The sequence below is a fragment of the Notolepis coatsorum genome (genome assembly GCF_963971535.1).
Source record: "Notolepis coatsorum genome assembly, chromosome: 4".
In the NCBI taxonomy this organism is placed as follows: Eukaryota; Metazoa; Chordata; class Actinopteri; order Aulopiformes; family Paralepididae; genus Notolepis; species Notolepis coatsorum.
In genome coordinates, this window is record NC_140168.1 from 24,435,961 (window position 1) to 24,455,219 (window position 19,259).

At 44.5% G+C, this 19,259-nt stretch overlaps 1 protein-coding gene across 1 annotated transcript in view; it reads left to right on the forward strand.

Annotated features, from left to right (window-relative positions):
- The window catches only part of macf1a (microtubule actin crosslinking factor 1a), a gene marked incomplete at its 5' end in the record, with an annotated part of 316,154 nt that overhangs the window by 170,814 nt on the left and 126,081 nt on the right, over nucleotides 1–19,259 (forward strand). Inside the window, 17 exon segments of the mRNA XM_084311883.1 lie at nucleotides 236–346; nucleotides 705–860; nucleotides 2,963–3,178; nucleotides 3,623–3,787; nucleotides 5,450–5,746; nucleotides 7,086–7,235; nucleotides 8,202–8,435; nucleotides 9,436–9,621; nucleotides 10,343–10,516; nucleotides 11,272–11,439; nucleotides 11,950–12,141; nucleotides 12,891–13,067; nucleotides 14,216–14,339; nucleotides 15,323–15,522; nucleotides 16,202–16,519; nucleotides 19,172–19,248; nucleotides 19,250–19,259. The exon segment at nucleotides 19,250–19,259 is cut by the window's right edge and continues 80 nt beyond it. Of these exon segments, the coding sequence (XP_084168009.1) occupies nucleotides 236–346; nucleotides 705–860; nucleotides 2,963–3,178; nucleotides 3,623–3,787; nucleotides 5,450–5,746; nucleotides 7,086–7,235; nucleotides 8,202–8,435; nucleotides 9,436–9,621; nucleotides 10,343–10,516; nucleotides 11,272–11,439; nucleotides 11,950–12,141; nucleotides 12,891–13,067; nucleotides 14,216–14,339; nucleotides 15,323–15,522; nucleotides 16,202–16,519; nucleotides 19,172–19,248; nucleotides 19,250–19,259 (2,955 nt within the window).

Consider the following 19,259-nt stretch of genomic DNA (forward strand, 5'->3'; position numbering starts at 1 on the left):
GAGGCCAGTCGACAACAGGGACCATCCCATTCTAGTCCATCAAAGGAGCCTCAAACTGGGGAACAGACACAGGTTGAGGCGGGCAGATCAGGTGGAGAAGAACTTGAACTTCATGACGACGACGACGATGATAAACACCCGGGCGTTAGCGCACCTAGCGAGCCTTTTCATCCTGAAACTAGACACGCTGTTGACTCTGTCGAGTCCTCTCGTGTGGCTCCCGCCTCCCTACCAGACGTCCAAGCGGCCCAGCCTAGTCAAGCCCAGACTACTGGGAAAGGGAAGAAGAAGAAGAAGCAACAGCAGCTTCCAGAACAACATCTGCGACAACAACAGCCTGTTGAAAGTACCGCTGACCCAGAATCCAAATCATTACACGGTGAAGAGCAACACAGACGGCCCCCAAAATCACATCCTTCTTCATCAGAGGACATCCCTGAATCCGATACAGGCACTGAGAGCTGGGGAGAGGAGGAGGAGGGTAGAGAGGTTAGAGAGACAAAGAGAGAGAAGAGCACAGCTAAAACTAGCAAGGTAAGCTAAAACTATTTAAAAGTACTGTGTTTATTGGCATTTCGTGTGCTGTTATATATGAAATTAAATGAAGTCTCTCTGGTTATTGATGCATTTTGTCCATATTCATATTTCTATTATTCAATCACTTGTTTTTTTTATGTTTTCCCCCCATTTTCTCGTCCATAAAGTCGTCACTGATCCGCCAGGAGTGCTTGGAGCACGACCAGCGCGTCGTGGCTCTGGTCTCCATGGTGAGGCACCTTGAGGTCCGCCTCAAACAGCAACAGCAGCAGTCCATTGGCCGCAGCCTCATTGCCCTGGACGACATCATCAAGCAGACTGAGGTGCGTATTAATTGAACCCGTTGACGGAGCAGCTCTCACTGGTGCCGTAATGTCATGTTTTCAGGAGTCATAAGGTCTGCTTTTCACAGGTGTTGTGGTCTGAAGTAGGGATGTCCGATATTATCGGCCAATATTGGCATTAAAATGTGATATCGGAAAATATCGGTATCGGTGTTAAAAAAAAAATCATTTTTATTTTTTACATTTCTATAACCTTTATTTACCCAGGCAAGCAAGTAAGAACAAATTCTGATTTTATTTATTGTCAAAAGTATGCATAATGTTATGTTAATTCCACAACAAGACATTATGTAATGTTAATTACCTGAAATTATTCAGTTTTGGGGGGGGGGGGGCCCTGCATATATCGGTATCGGTTGATATCGGTATCGGAAATTAAGAGTTTGACAATATCGGTATATCGGTATCGGTAAAAAAGCCAATATCGAGCATCCCTAGTCTGAAGTATATACCACTGTGCCACCGTGTCGCCTATTAGTGATTAGTGTCTCACCAAATGAGATTTATGAACCATAAACCGGCTCTGCCAGTCCTTCGTACCAGTGACCGCTGCCAGTAGCTGGAGAACTAACGTGTTATTGACCATATTTACGTATTTGTAACGTATAACTGATAGGCCGTGTTGGGCAAGTTACTTTTAAAAAGTAACTAGTTACAGTTACTAGTTACTTCTTCCAAAAAGTAACTAAATTACTTACTCAGTTACAAATTATAAAAGTAACTAGTTACTTCAGAAAGTAACTATTGCGTTACTTTCAATATATATATTTTTTTACATAAACAACATACACAAATCTAAACTATTTTAATGTTGCTGTGGGACAAAGTGAGACTAGCCTCCAATCAAATGCCATGTATGTAGATACCGGTATTATAATTACTATGTTTATATATTAGTGGATCATACAAATACAATATATGTTTTGGAACTTTTGATATGTATTGCCCCTCAACGGGCCACAACTGGGCAACATTAAATTATGCTTGTTAAGCACTATACCAAAAATAAATAACAAATATATACTGATTGATTGAACATTTTAATTAACAGATTGCAGAATGGGTACAATACAGTACGGCTCAATACACACAATTGTTAAGGGGATGCAGATCAGAGAAAGACTTTCGTCTTGTTTACATCAGGGTCCCCCATTTTCAATTCATGACATACACAACATACAGATATAAGAATCTAATCGAATCATTCTAAACCAATCTAATCATGACATTTAAGACATGCATGACATACAGATATATATCTCTGCGCACCAGACTGAGCTATTAAACCAGGAAGTGCAGCACTATGTTGAGCCCATAGATATATATCTATGGTTGAGCCTGTCAGCAGTAGAGCCACTACTGCCCTGCGCTGCAACACAAGAGTGAACCGCTGTCTCACGCTGACTGCTCGCTTATTATGTTGTTCCGTTGGATTCGTTTTAGATTATTTGTACTGTACACTACACAGACCCGCGGTCTCCGCTGACTGAATCGCTTGTGTTGTGGCTCAGACTCTCGATGCGTTAGACCCGCCCACCTCTACCTTTGATTGGCTTACCATGACATTTTACTCAGCCTCAGCCAATCGTGCTTGGCTCGTGCACTGCCCACTAAACAAGGAAGAACATATTATTGCCTCTCGGCGCAGAGATCTGTCTGATGAAAGAAACAGGTTCATTCATAGTAACGCGCCGCATTTTTTTCCAGTAACGCTAACGGCGTTATTAAGATTGGAAGAGTAATCCGTTAGATTACTCGTTACTGAAAAAACGAATGCCGTTAGTAACGCCATTACTTATAGCGCCGTTATTCCCATCACTGCTGATAGGACATACAGACCCTCATCTGCACCTTTGATAACACTGCTTACTTGCTCATATGCTTATATTCAGAGTTAATTATATTGTTTACACTGCTTATTTCTATCTTTTATTGCCTATTATTTCTGTCTTCTACTATTACCATGCCCATACCTGTACCTCCCCTCCCCCATGCTGCCATGACGCCTGCATTTCCCCCAAGGGGATCAATAAAGGAATATCTTATCTTATTGTTTTCTGTAATGTTTTTAAATGTATAAGGCTCTGGACCTCGAGCTGCTCGATCTTAAACCTGAGGTCGACAAGGAGGTGGAGGCTGCCGGGCGACTGTTGGAGCCCCGCCCCCAAGATGTTCCTCCTCAACTCCTATTGGCCCTGGAGAAGGATGGGCGGAGTTTGTCTCGAGGGTACGAGTCTGCTCGAGGGCTCTCCAAGAGTATTCTGCAAGGCCTACAAGACCACAGGGACTTGTACAAGGTAAAAGGAGCAGCCCAGAGAACTAGACAGTTTTTTATACAGTAGAAGATCGCACTTCGATCGGAATTCAGGTCCTTGAAGTGCTTTTTTTTTTTTTTTTTTTGTCAAGGCCTGGAATTCCTTGAAAACAGATTTTTTTTAACAAGGTAGTTAAAAAGTCATTGAAATTCAAATCAACCATTCGCATTGAAAGTTTTGTTCATCCATGATAAAATTCTTCTGAATTCTTCTGAATCAGTGTAACTAAGCCATAAATATTGGATCAGATTTTTTTTCTATACAAAAAACGGCATTTAAAAGTGAATTGTATCCTTTTAAATGCCGTTTTAAAATGAAAAATTGTGATCTTGAAAGTCCTTGTATTTCATTTTGCACCGTCTGTGGGAACCCTGGGAATTGAAACATTTGGGCGCCGCATTCTTTTCTTCTTCTTCTGCTTTGTAGGAGGCAGTGTCCGCGGAGCAGAAGACCCTGGGAGAGCGAGTGGAGAAGCTGCTCTCCTGGCTGAGAGAGACCGAGGCCCAGATGGAGGGAGGGATGGAGGGAACGGAGAAGACGAAGGGAGACCAGAGTCACGCCCAGCTCACACAGCAGCTGCAGCTCTGCAAGGTTAGCTCCCGTGATTCGGAAGGAATACCTCGTAGGTAGCGACAGCAACCCGGTATTAGCAACGTGGTAATGTTGTAGTAATAATGTTGTGTTTAGAAAATCCATAGGATCTGCTTTGTCTCATGCTGTTGATACACATTCAATTCTATTTCAATCGTCTATTGAAAGCTTTTAACTGTTAAAGTAATCCCCACCACATTTCATATGGTTTTTCAACCAAAAATGTTCAATGTTCACTACTGAAAATCGCTTAGCAGCATCTCTACTCCTTTGCCCTCATTGAGAATGCAAGGATCTATGAACTTGAGGAAGTACAGAGAGGTCCGCGTTCGCGTTTTCCGCTCTGATTGGCCACTGACCTACGCTACGCTACCCTACTGTAGAACATGACATATTAGCATGACATCTGATTTGGTATCACAGTAGTACGCCCTACTGTAGAACATGACATATTAGCATGACATCTGATTTATTAATGCCAATACTAGGGACAAACGCAATTGGCACAAGTGTAAATCATGGATTAGTCACTCAGTGTTTGACAATGCATTCGAAGCTGTCTGACGCGCCACTGTCATGTCCATAGGCAGCGTACCGATTTCAAAATGAGATTCGATTCAAATGTATTGTCATTGTACAGCACAATACATACATATACATACACACCATCCAACCAGAGTGGATAAATTAATTAAACGTAAAAAAATAAAAACTTGAACCGAGAGTGATTTGAACTTGTGACCATAGGCTCCATAGCCAGCAGACGAACGAGGTGACGAACGAGGTGAGCTAAGTCGGCGGATGTTAAAACTGAGTGACTAATCCATGATTTACACTTGTGCCAATTGCGTTTGTCCCTAGTATTGGCATTAATAAATCAGATGTCATGCTAATATGTCATGTTCTACAGTAGGGCGTATTACCCCCCCCCCCCCCACTCCTACCCAACCCCCCCCCCACCCACCCACCCATCCACCTCCAATGTACAGTCCCCCCCCCACCCCCACCCCCACCTACCCAATCCAATGTACAGTTTCTACGTCTAATGTATATACTCTTTTCTTTCTGGACTCTTTTTGTATCACAAACAGTACTGTAATTGCAAATCTGGTATGTCATAAATGTATAGATGTAGCAGTACTGTCTATCGGTATGTCATGTATGTCTCATATGTTACGATGAATTGAAAATGGGGGACCCTGATGTAAACAAGACGAAAGTCTTTCTCTGGTCTGCATCCCCTTAACAATTGTATGTATTGAGCTGTACTGTACTGTACCCATTCTGCAATCTGTTAATAAAGTTTTCAATCAATCAATCAATCAATACCCATTTCAAAGTGCGTGTGTGCGAGGCTCGCTCTCCGCTCTCCACGCATTATTTCTACGCTCATACCGGCGTCGGCAAAACTAGCGTAGGTCAGTGGCCAATCAGAGCGGAAAACGCGAACGCGGAAGCACGAACCGTTTGGGTTTCGAATAGACGCGTCCCGTCCCCCATCCCTCCAGTGGAAGAATGTGAAAAGGGCGTTCTGGTGAAAAGTTCTGCACAAATAACAATGTGTGTATAGACAAAGTCATGCGAGTGTAAAAAAATAAAATAAAGCATCCGCTGTCCTCATTGCTTCTACTGTACCTTCTTTTCCGTCTTCCCTCCCTCCAGGACCTCCAGTCGTCTCTGTCCTCTCACTCCGGCCAGGTCAACGACATGGGCTTCGACATCCAGGTCTTCATTTCCGAGAGGGCCCAGGACCTGGCGCCCGAGCAGAGCAGGCGCCTCCTGGGGCAGCTGCAGCAGCTGCAGAGGGCCTTCCACCGAGCCTCCGGCCAGGCCCAGGCCCGCGCCGAGGCCCTCTCGGCCCAGAGAGAGCGGGAGGAGGAACGCCAGCGCAGGGAGAGGGTGAAAGATGAGAAGGAGAAGGAGAGACAAAGGGAGAGGCAGAGTGCCCGAGAGCGAGAGGTTTGGACAAAGACCAGAGTTAAATGGTCCATGCTGGATCGGTGTTCTTGAATGCTGTGCGGTTAACATACTCACCGATACTCATTCAGTCATGTAATATACCTCATTCCATAGCTTAATTAAACCTGGTAATACTTCCACAAACCATCACCTCTTTTGATCGGCATTAGTAACACTCATCATATCCATCAAAGTAAACTATCTCATGAAGTACCACGCAGTCTCACTAACTTCACACAGTTTGTACTTGCAGTGACCGGCATGTTTTTGACCGTAGAGACAGACTAAAAACCACCGTATCACTGAAGGGTAACCGACACCCCGCTGCTCTTGCTGTCGAAGCTTATAGCTAGGGATGTTCGATATTGGCTTTTTTACCGATATACCGATATTGTCCAACTCTTAATTTCCGATACCGATATCGACCGATACCGATATATGCGGGGTTTCCCCCCCAAAAAACTCATTATGCATACTTTTCACAATAAATAAAATAAGAATTTGTTCTTACTTGCTTGCCTGGGTAAATAAAGGTTAAATAAATGTAAAATAATTTAATTTTTTAATTTCTTTAACCGATAACGATAATTTCCAATATTACATTTTAATGCCAATATCGGTAGGCCGATAATATCGGACATCCCTACTTATATCCACTTGGGGCACCGATTTTATACCACATCACCACCACACGGCTTCCACACCAGCGTGTTCGCTACTCTGCATGCCTCTGTAACCTGTTTGTATTACTGACCTGTCTGCCTTGCTCTTCCAGATTGCCACAGAGGAAAAATCGCTTGTGCCTCGTTGGAAAAGATTTTATAGCAGGGAGAGGAAGAGAGTCCCATGCTGGCTAGATCGCTTACCCCTTCCCCCCCCCCCCCCCCCCCCTCTGTCTCTGGGGGGAGAAAGGGACAAAATAGCTTAATCAAGAATCACCATTTGTTTGATTTCTCTTGATTGTCGTTGTTTCTTGTTGCTTGACTGACTTTGAAGAGACACTGTTTTTTGACGTATGTCTGCCTGTGTATGCGTGTGTGTGTGTGTGCTTGTGTGAACTCTGGACACATTCTGCTCAAAGCTTGGCAAAGTGTGCACTTCACAGATGAGATTTTAGGGTACAGTCGACGAGTGTGCACTTAGTTGAAGTGTGCGGCATTATACGAGAGGTTGATGCTCGAGACTAAATCGGCAAACGTTTAGTACACATTCATAAGCGGTTGCCAATATCAGTCCTCACACTTTTACCCTCTGCGGTTCTCGCTTTTTCTTTTTCTTTTTCTTTCTCTTGTTCTCTCCATCTGTCTCTCCCTCCCTCCCGGCCCTCTCCGTCGGTCAGGTGGTACAGCAGCAGAAAGCAGAGTGCTCGCAGAAGCTGGAAGGTCTCACCATGTGGTTGGCCGGAGCCGCCAGCAATCTGGCCAATCAGAGGGGCGGGGCGGAGTCTGGCGACGTCGGTGTCCTGCAACAGAAACAGAGGGAACTGAAGGTGTGGAGATCACTCACTTCTACCCTCCTCTCTATGAGGACACAGTGGCCGTATTAACACGATGCACTCAAGTCTGTAGCATTTGTTTATTTGTTTATTTAAACGGATCCCCATTAGCTGACGCCTTAGCGGCAGCTAGTCTTCCGGGGGTCCTGGGGTTGAGCATTCAAGTTCAACAGAGTTGTACCCTTCCTGCTGACATTGTCATAAGTCGCTTTGGATAAAAGCCTCAGCTAAATGTAAATGTAATGTAACATGGTACATAAAACACCCATGCAAATGGTGTGTCTGGTTTCTCCAGGCTACATATTTTACTTGTATGCAACTTTCAGCATGTGATATTTTAGTAGGCAAATACAGTATGTGAAATGGATTTATATAAATAAAAACGGACAGATTTTAAGTCTGGAGCTGTTTCTAAATCCACAATTATTTGCACTGAGCCATTTCCTGTTCAGCGTAATCACTTCCATGTCCGGTCAGTGACGAGTTCACAAACAAATATATAACAAACAAATATATAACAAATATATAACAGCCACTTCCACCCAGGTGTGAATGTCTGCCAAGTATTTTGTATGTATATACTGTGTGTATATATATATATATATATATATATATATATATATATATATATATATATATATATACTATAGGGGAGGTACAGGCAGGAAAAGGATAATAGTAGAAATAGAAAGACAAAACTATAATATAATATACAATTGTTATAATATTATATAATAATAATTATATATATATATATTCTGTATATGACCAGTCCTCTCCTGTATTTCATTGTGTGTTCATTCTGATTCAGTGTACTTCTAGTATAGACATAATGTACTGTATCGTTTTTTTTTATATCTATATATGGTCGCTAACTGTACCTCACACTCATCCATCCACTTCCTGCCTGCCACCCCCCCCCCCCCCCCCCCCCCCCGCACCGCTCTTCTTCTTCTGCAGGAGGTCCAGAAGGACCTCCAGACCAGAGGGGAGGGCGTGGCCGAGACCATCCGCTCCGTGGAGGACTTCCTGGCGGAGCGCGGCGACCGCCTGAGCCCAGAGGAGAGGGACCACCTCCAGGGGGCGCTGACCCGGATGAAGGAGCAGTACGGCGCTCTGACCGACTCTGCCAACTCGTCGCTGACCCAGTTGGACACGGCGATCACCGCCACGGTGCATCAGAACACACAGAGGGTGAGGAGAGCAACGATGCTATTCATAGTCATTCATACTGTAGGATTCTGTCTGCTTTACTAGACCGGAAACAGGCTTCCAAAGGGTTTGTCTTTCCTTGTCACTAAACAAGTGATGTATTTCAAAACACACACACTCACGTCCTCTCCAGAGTCAGACAAGAAGATGGATACCAGTTTCCTCTCTGTGCGTTCACTAGAAAGCTATCCGGCTGCAAGCTAGCCTAGCTTAGCACAATTGAATGCAAGCGTATAGGGACCACTAGCCTAGCTGTTGGCCAAAAACACCTCTCCCGGAGTTTTAAGCTAGGCTAGTGGTCCGTATCCACTTCCATTCATTTGGGCTAAACTAGGCTAGCTCGCAGCCAGATAGCGTTCTACTCAACGCACAGAGTGTCTTGTCTGACTCTGGAGAAGACGGTAAGTGCATTTCCCATAATGTTGACGTGTTCCTTTTAACTATAACAAAATAGGGCGCCCCAGTGGCGCACCGCATAGTGCCTCGCACACCCTACGCGGCCGTCCCGGGTTCGCCTCCCGCTCCCGGGGCTGATTTGTCGCATGTCCTCCCCCACATCTTCTCCCGTCCTCCCTCTCCTCCGTCGGTCTTGTATGGCCAATAGAAAGCTGTAAAAATGCTCAAATATATCTTAAAAAAATAAAACTATAACCAAATAGCTTAGATCTATGTAGTGCTGTATTACTTTTGATTCCATTTGATAGCGTTGACTCTTTCCCCCTGTTGTCCATCTTGGTTCCTTCTTTTTCCTCGTTTCTTTTGTTGTTACTCAATGTTATTATCTTCTATCCTCCTTTCTCTCTCTCCTCTTCTCTCTATTCTCTCTCTCCCTCTCTCTTTCTCTCTTCTCTCTTCTCTCTCTCTTTCTCTCTTCTCTCTCTCTCCCATCTCTATCTCTATCCATCTCTCTCTCCCTCTCTCCCATCTCTCTCTATCCTATCTCTCTCTATCCATCTCTCTTTCTCTCCCCCCCTCTCCCCAGGCGAAGGCGGTGGAGGACCTTCAGCAGACCCAGGGTCAGATCGACTCCCTGTTGGAGGAGCTCTCCTCTCTCAACCAGCCTGGCAGGAGTCGCCCTGCGTCTGGGACCGGCCTGGATGAATTCGACGCGGCGTTCTCCTCCGCACAGCCAGAGGGCGCTCTACAGTCACACACTGACATGCTGCAGGTGAGACACTTGTTATAGATTAGAGCTAGAGGGGGCAGTTCCTATCTACGCAGTACAACCGAAGCGGTCCCACTGTCCCACCGCACCATTAGAGGCTAAACATGAAACCCCTTGTCTACCCTTTTCATCCTCAATTGAGATTCAGTGGTGGATGGAATACAGAATTGTATGTATTACTGTATTAGTTGAAAATGGGGTGATGGGGCTCAGTAACCTCATTACAGAATAAATCAGCCTCTAGGTGGCAGTATATACTTTTAAATCGACTGTCTTTTTACTGTACACTTACTGTATATTTCTGTATATTTCTGTATATTTTGACTGTATATTTTAGAATATATATACATAACATACAAAATGTATATCCCGGACCGTATTTTATTCTTATTCTTATTTTTATTCTTATTGGTGACTTTTGTTTTTGTCTACCTAAATGTTTACTGTTTACTGTGAGCGATCTGTAGTGCCGAATTTCCCTCGGGATAAATAAAGTATTTCTATTCTATTATATTATATTATATTCTATACATGAGAACAGGCCGTTTCCTCCTCACACGCTGTAGAAGAAGGTCATCCGACTCTGTCTTTGCTTATTTATCTAAATATATGATTGTAGGACAGTGACTATTTCGCCCCTTGAGAGGTTTGATAGCTTCCTTCATCGTATCTCAGGTAGACAGGAAATGGGCGAGGTCTGACCTCGTGACCTTCTCCCCCTCAGGTGGAGCTCCAGCAGCTCCAGTCTCAGCAGGCCCAGCTGCTCCAGGTCACCCAGTCGACCCGCTCGCTCCTGGACCAGCCCGACTCTGCGGTCCCTCCCCACGAGAAGCAGCGCCTCCGGGCCGCCCTGGACCTGCTGCAGGCCCAGCACCAGGACAAGCTCCACAGTTGCCAGGTACCCGTCACTACAGGTTCTAGCGTGTCGGTGATCACTGTGTGTTGTTGAGAACGACAGTGGCTCAGGAGGTAGAGCAGTCGTCTGGTAATCTGGTGGTTCCCGGTTCGATTCCAGCGGTTTGACACTCGAAGTGTCCTTGAGCAAGACACTTAACCCCTAATTGCTCCTGATGAGCAGGTTGGCACCTTGCATGGTTGCCTCCGCCGTCGGTGTGTGAATGGGTAAAATGTGAGGAACAAATTTTAAAGCGTTTTGGATAAAAGCACACCTGGTTCTACCAGGAAGAACATTGAAGGGGCAGAAGGAGGAAGGCTAGTCTTTGTAGCCATTTATTTGAACGTATATAACTTATATAACACTGAGCATCACAGGAAGTCCTCCAACAGCCATCAGACTATACAGTATAACGCCTCACTGTGCCTCACTTAGCACAGAGTAACGGTACAAACGCTGGCGTATCTTCCTGGACTTTACGACTAAAATCGACATTTTACATTTTTAAATGTGTTACTGTACATTTGACTGTATATTTTGGCTGTATATTTTAGAATGTATATACATATTTTAGAATGTATATATCCCTGACTGTATTTTTATTCTTATTTGTGATTTTTGACTACCCAGATGTTTATTGTGAGTGATCTGTAGTGCTGAAGTACTTCTATTCTATTACCCTACATCCTAATTAATCTCTCTTTGATATTATAAAACTGACAATGCGTTCCCTGACCAACACCTGCTGCTTCCTGTAGGACCGGCTCAGGAAGTCCGAGGCCCTCGGGGACGAGCTGACCAAGTTCCTCCAGGAACACGGGGCTCTGGGCACCTGGCTGGAACAGAGCGAGCAGGAGCTCCGTTCCCTGGGGGAAGGAGAAACCGACGCGCAAGGACTGAAGGCCAGGCTCGATGAGCACAAAAAGGTTGAACATTTGATGATAATTGTAATGTTTTTTTTTTATGTTTTATTCATTAGCATTATGCCTTTCATTCCAGGATTACATTTCACAATTTAGTATATGATCATAAATGAAACCATTCGATTTTCTTTCGAAGTCAAAGTCTGAGGTGGGGGAGGGGTTAGGTGTGTTGCAAAGGCCTGTGGGTAAAGTAGGCCTGCATGCATCGAGAAACGGCTCCAACCATCTGAAGCTCTGTGGCTCAAAACAAGCTATTGTGGTATCATCATGGTTAATAAGACAGATTGAAAAAGTATGGCTTATTTTGAAGGTATGAACCTGTACTTTCATATCATGTAAACATTTTGCTAAATAAGTCAACAGATTGCTCAATAAGTCAACAGATTGCTCAATAAGACCTAAAGTCTGTGCCTGGTCACATTTGTTGATGAACATAAAATGAACTACCTGTTAATAGAAACATTCATAAAAATAAGTACAAACTGACCTGGTAAACTCCGCTTTCTCCCCCAGCTTGCAGAGGACGTGATCTGCCACAAGGCGGACCTGCGCTTCGTCTCCATCTCCGGTCAAAAGGTGCTGGACTCTGTCCAGGGAGCCCTGGAGAGGGTTGCTGGTTCAGATCCGGCTCTGGACAACACCACGCAGCTCGTGACTGAGAAGCTACAGGACGCCAACCACAGATACACTGCCATGCACACCAAGGTGAGACATGCTGCCGCGCAGAGCTCTGTTGAGGGAGAGCAGTCCATAAGTAGTATACAGGAGTATAATATACATATATTATATTATACACCTTATACATATATTAAGTATGATAATGTGAGTTTTTTTTTTTTTTTTTACATACTGTATTGAAATACTGTAAATGTAATAGACTTTAAATGACCATAAAGATTGCTTGAATTCAGCATTCAGTCATTATTTATTGTTGAAATTTGTTATTTCTGACTCAATAAACTGCATATTGTTCTGTATTACATACTTAAAGAAAAGAAAAACATTTAATCTGTAGGAGGAATTGGGAAACGTAAACTGACTAAGTAACCTCAAGCTACCTGCATTTCTCTCTCTTTCTTGCTCTCTCTTTCTCCCTCTATCTCTCTCTGTCTCTGTCTCTCCCTCTCCTCCTCTCTAACTCTCTCCCTCTATCTGTCTCTGTCTCCCCCTCTCTCTCTATCTCTCTCACCCTCTCTCTCTCCTCTTCCTCTATCTTTATCTCTCTCTATCTCTCCCTCTCTCTCTCTCTCCTCCTCTCTCACCCTCTCTCTCTCTCTCTCCTCCTCTCTCTCTCTCCCCCCCCCCCTCTCTCTCTCTCCCTCTCTCTCTCTCTCTCTCCTCCTCCCTAACTCTCTCCCCCCCCCCTCTCTCTCTCTCACCCTCTCTCTCTCCTCCTCTCTCTCTCTCCTCCTCCCTAACTCTCCCCCCCCCCCCCCCTCTCTCTCTCTCCCCAGTCGTCAGAGCTGGGCGGTCGTCTGTCCGGTCTGTTGGAGCGGTACCAGCACTACCAGGACGACGCGGTGTCGCTCCACGCCTGGCTCAACACGCAGGAGCAGAACCAGAGCGTAGCTAAGCCCGGCGGCGGAGAGTCGGACCCACAGGCCCTGCAGAACACACTCCGTCAGGTCCAGGTGAGAGGAGGCAGGGGGGGCGCCGACACGTACTGAGGTAGTAATAGTCTGGGTCATCCTACCACTGGGTCATCCTACCACTGGGTCATCCTACCACTGGGTCATCCTACCACTGGGTCATCCTACCACTGGGTCATCCTACCACTGGGTCATCCTACCACTGGGTCATCCTACCCCTGGGTCATCCTACCCCTGGGTCATCCTACCACTGGGTCATCCTACCACTGGGTCATCCTACCACTGGGTCATCCTACCACTGGGTGTTGTTTGTACCAAACGACCACCTGTCTCAAACCCTGCCCCTTTTCTTGATCCTCCAATCACAGCTGTCGCTTACCTCGGACTTCCTCGTACAAACTTTGTTTGTACGAGGAAGTCAGAGGTAAGCGACAGCTGTGATTGGAGGATCAAGAAAAGAGGGCAGGGTTTTGAGACAGGTCCATTGAAACAGCCACGCTGTCGTAATTAGCAGCGTGTACGTATAGCGGAGTAAGGACTGGGGTGACTTCTGTCCTTTCATTTCAAAACGTTATTTAAACTCTAAAGGCAACTGAGGTTTCCCCTCATTTACAGCTATGTCGATAAGCAAAGACAAAGAAAAAGCATATAAAATCACAACAACAAACGCTTTAAAGGATTGTTTGAGTTCATTCCATGAGCTGTACTGTATACAGTATGGTAAATGTCCAACAGTAGACCGTAGTTCATATCCATCTACCGTACTTTTCGCACTATAAGCCGCACCTGACTATAAGCCGCAGCAGCTAAATTGAATGATGTGTACATATATAAGCCGCACTGGACTATAAGCTGCAGGTGTTTTAATGTTTAATTACCATATGTAATTAGCATTGGGACACAATACTGTCGGACAAATAACAAGAATTAACTCATTTACAAGTTGTATTAAGTTTAGCAAATAAGGGAACAGATAAATAACATTTCAATGCAGTAAAAAAAGCAATATCTTCGGGTTTGGTCCACATATAAGCCGCACCGTTATATAAGCCGCAGGGTCGAAAAATGGGGAAAAAAGCTGCGGCTTATAGTCCGAAAAGTACGGTACATACCAGTATAACTCTTAAGCACTTCCTGTGGAATCGTGGCGTCCGCTGAGCTGACATCCTGTTCCCCTCTGGTCTCTTAAGCTCCTGCAGGACGAGCTGGCCGAGCGCTCGGTCCAGCTGGAGAAGGTCAAGAGAGCCGGCAGAGAGCTGGTCAGCACGGAGGAGACTCCCTCTCTGAAGGCCGTGGACATCCTCTGCACCGCAGGTAAAACCCACCCTCCGTTTACCTCTCCTCTCCCTGCCGTCGCCTCTCGAGATTCAAGATTCAAGAGGTTTATTTGTCACATACATACCAGGGCATACAGTGAAATCCGGGTGGCCACCGACCGTTGCCTCCCTCGGACAAACACAGTGTTGCAACAGGGAATCAAGCAACAGTTTTTAAAGGAACACGCCAACATTTGGGGAACTTAGCTTACCGTCTTCTCCAGAGAGAGACAAGAAGATAGATACCAGTTTCCTCTCTGTGCGTTCAGTAGAAAGCTATCTGGCTGCACGTTAGCCTAGCTTAGCACAATGAATGGAAGCGGACAGTGCCGGTTAGCCTAGGCACTTATTTCAGTACTTTACAGCAAGAAGAGTGAACATCTATTTATTGTGGTCCCTCGACTATAGCAGCTTCCAATCATACAAATTGAATACATTTAGCATAGAATAAAATAAGATGACTAAATAAAGATGACTATATACAGTTCTAAAAAGTGTGCAGTGCAATACAATAAATTTAGCATAGAATAAAATAAGATCACCAAAATAAAGATTACTATATACAGTTCTAAAAAGTGTGCATTGCAGATCAGGATGTAGATATTTTACTATGAAATTGAATAACAAAAAAATGGCTATGTACAGTTCCAAAATGTTGTGTGACGTGCAAAATCACGACACAATTTTCTTTATTTCTTTATTTCAGATCCCCATTAGTCACTGCCTCCGCAGCGACTATTCTTCCTGGGGTCTGGATACAAACAAGAATAATCAATAAAACATAAAATAAAACAAATATCAATAAAACACCAATAAAATATACAAACAAATATAGAACGATAAACAAAACAAAATCAGACATACAAACAAATATAGAACAATAACAAACATACAAACATAGAACAAATCAAATATCAATAAAACGACAAATATCAATAAAACAACAAATGACGACGCACCATCCCTCCCTCCTCCTTTCAGACGGCCTGGAGAAGAGGTTTGGCTCCCTCTCCGCGTGCGTCTCGGAGCGGGCCGTGCACCTCCAGACGGCCGTGGCCCAGTCGGTCAGCGTCCAGGAGGGGCTGAGGGGCCTGCTGGCCTGGCTGGACGGGCTGGTCCTGAACCCCGGGCCGGTCCAGCCTAACGCGCTGGCTGTGCAGGACGCCCTCATGCAGAACCAGGTAGGACGGCATTCAGAGGACGGCGGCATTAGAACCAAGCACGTCTGTTCCTAATATGGATCTCTCTGCTAAATATCCCGTCCCGCTGTATTGTTGTTTTTATTCTAATTAGTGTATAATATACTTTACCACATCTTGCACAGTTGTACAGCCCTGGCCTATTTCTCTTTTTATTAAAATGTTTACTTGTAATTATACCATATTATATTGTGCTTCTATTTATATCTAATTTTATTTGATTCCACGTCTTTATTTTACAGTTGTACAGCCCTGGCCTATTTTTATTTCATAATTCTATTCTATTCTACTGTGCTTCTATCTTAATTTAGTTCATATATATATTTTTTTTTTATTCCACCTTTTTATTTTATTATCTGTCTGTTATTGTCGCACCGAAAACGACCAAATCAAATTCCTTGTATGTGAAAACTACTTGGCAATAAAGACCTTTCTGATTCTGAGCTGCCATGTTTAAGATTGACCTTCTCATCAGCTCAGAGTAAAAAGAAAGAAAAGAAAAGCAAAGTGGTCTTTAATTTGCACCAAAAGTAATTTGCATTGAGCCATAGTCTAGAGATTTGGAATTGTTTTTCACTCTTGTTTCTTGTCCTCCACTTGTCTCAACCCATTCCTCCTCCTCCTCCTCCTCCTCCTCCTCCTCCTCCTCGTCTCCTCCCAGAAACTCCGCCAGGAGCTGCTCTCCAGGCAGGGCAGCGTGGAGGCCACGCGGGACTCCATCTCCAAGCTCCTCCAGAGCTCCGACGCCTCCACGGCCTCCGGCCTGAAGGGGGCGCTGGCCGAGCTGACGCAGCGCTACGCCGCGGCCCAGGCCAGCCAGGCGGAGAAGGAGGCCGAGCTGAAGGGCCTGCTGCCCAGGCTGGAGGGCTACGAGCGGCTGGGGACGGACCTCCGGGGCTTCACCCACAGCAGGATGAAGGCTCTGAGCCCCGTGGGGCAGCCTGACCGCAGCATAGAGGACTACAGGCAGACCATAGTGGTGAGGGGATAAACTTTACACAGAGACTAACTACTGTAGGGATTCACCGATATTGATATCGGATATCGGCCCCCGATATGACTAAAATAGCTGGATCGGGTATAGAAAAAAAAATATATATATATATATTGGATAAAAAAATATATATATATATATATATAATATAATAATAAATAACAATTCAGTACATTTATATCTGTGTTAATTTGTTACATTTTGTTTCACTAAGTTAGGAAAGTAATGTTTTAAGTCAAGCCTGATGTTGCCTTGCACAAAAGAATGATCCCAGTCTCTTCCACACAGTGAGGCATACAGTTTATTAATTGAACAATGGGTATCGGATCGGTACTCGGTATTCGCCGATACGCGATGCCCAGGTATTGGTATCGGTATTGGTGCATCCCTAAGACTAACCTTGGGAGCACTGAGCTGTATGGAGCAGCCTTGGGATCAGGGGCGGATTTAGGATTGTAGGAGATCCGGGGCTTAGCCCAGATGGGCCCCCTTTTTTTTATTTATTTTTTTTTTTTTTGGGCAGGCAAGGGGTGGTTTGGAGGGGCTCCCCCTCCACGACAAATTTTTTGAATTTAATGAACCTGTACGTGCAATTTCCTGCAATATAGAGCCTTCAATCTTGACCAATAAAGCTGCTCTTTTCACTATAAAACTCAGTTAACCATAACGTAGTTATGGTTAGATTTATATATTGGGGGGGGATATATCATATTTTTCATATAATCAAAAAGTGGTGGAGCAAGATTATACCTTTGCTCCCCCAAGTTCAATAGTGGGAGAGCAGAGATGCTCCGAATGCTCTTATGGCCAGGCGTCTATGATTCACTGATACAAAGTAAAATAGTGCAGTGCAATAAAATAGTTAGTAAAATAGAATAAAATAATGCAATAGTGCATTGCAATAAAATAGTTATCATCGTATTTAATCGGGAGGCCGGTAAGGAGTGCATTACAGTAGTCGAGTTGGCTTGAGATAAAGGCATGGATCTGGTTTTCAGCGTCCTTTTGATTTATAAATGGCCGTACTTTAGCTATGTTTCTAAGGTGGAAGAATTAAGTTTTTGTCAACTTGTTGATTGTGATTTAAAGCTTAGGTCTGAGTCTACCATAACACCAAGACTTAACTCACTCAAATACAGTTAGCAGCTGGATAGACCACAGATGGAAATTAGCTTCTGCTAAATCTGGTGCAAACATATTTTCATGTAACAATGATGAATTGTAAAAAATAAAAAATAAAAATCATTTTCTTTTATTTTCTTTTTATTTTTTTTAATTTTTTTTTAAATAGATTCGGGGCTTTTCAGAATACATCCGGGGCTTGAGCCCAGGTAGCCACCCCCTAGCTCCGCCCCTGCTTGGGATGACTAGAAGTCTGTGGTAGATTAAGGTCTCGGTCTTAAAGGACTGTTTCGCTTCTTTTCTAACCCAGGCCCAAATACAGGCCATGGTTTGCAACCATTTCCTCAGTAGAACATATGAAGACATGTTGGATTATACTGTGAGCTTCCTGTTTTGGAAAAGGGACGTGTTAACTTATCATTGTTGTTGAAGGCTGAAACGGTGAGAGGCGTCCTCTGCAGCACTGGGTTAAGTTCCTCAATACTAAAGTGATCAGTAAAATGATGGTCAATACTAGACTATGTTTAAAAAGGGCCTGGGTTGGGGTGGCTAAGTGGCGCAGTGGGCAAGGCGCTCGCCACTAATGGAGGAGATGCTGGGTTCGAGCCCAGCTCTCGCCGTTGCTACCAGCTTGGCTGGTCGTTCATACTAACACAATTGGCAGTGTTAGGGGGTGGGAAAGCTGGTGGGTGGGGATTGGACGTTGTGGACAGCGACTCCTACAGGTCGGTTGGTGCACCTGTACAGCAGAATCAGGAAGCATCGGGGGCAGCGTGAGCCTCCCACGAGTTACTCCTCGCCACTGAGAGATCGCGCTGTACAGGTGAAAAGATGCAACGGCTGCCTCCTCGTGTACCGGAAGGGACACGTGATGCAAGGCTTGGTCCTCACTGCAGCCGACCAGTGGGAGGCATAGTCTAGCAACGTTCGAGACAGGGAGGGGAGAATTGAAGGGAGAATTGGCGAGGCGAAATTGGGATAGGAGAAAAATTGAAAAATAAGGAGAAAAAGTGGATACAAACAAAAAAAATTGCCTGGGTTAAAAAATAAATGGTGAACCTGCCCTTTAACAAGTCATTGAATCTCAAATTGACAAGTGACAATCTCTTATATAAATAAAGGGATTGATTTGCCTTGAAACTATTAATCTAACTCACACAATCCCCCCCCCCCCCCACCTTTTTAAAGAAAAATAAGATTTCAAGAAGATAGAATTAATTATAACCCTTCCTGCCACACGACAAAGGGTTAACCCTTTCACAACCACGCGAGTTAACCGTCTGTAGTGTGGTAGTGAAAGGGTTAACCTTCTGTAGTGTGGTAGTGAAAGGGTTATAGTTGGGGATTTTTGCAGTTCATACAGGGATCATGGTTATTCTGGGAAGACGTGAGGTTTGAGGCTAGTTCTGTTTGAAGACTGTCGTCATGCTGTACTTCAGCATGGAAGCGTATTCATTTAGGCAGAAATATCAAGAAACAGAGATGTCAACAGACCTGGCGTGTGTGTTTTCCCAGGAGGTGAGGTCAGAGCTCGAACAGGAAGCCACTCAGCTGAAGTCCTTCTGCGACCTGGGGACAGAGCTCAGCCAATCATAAGCTTTCA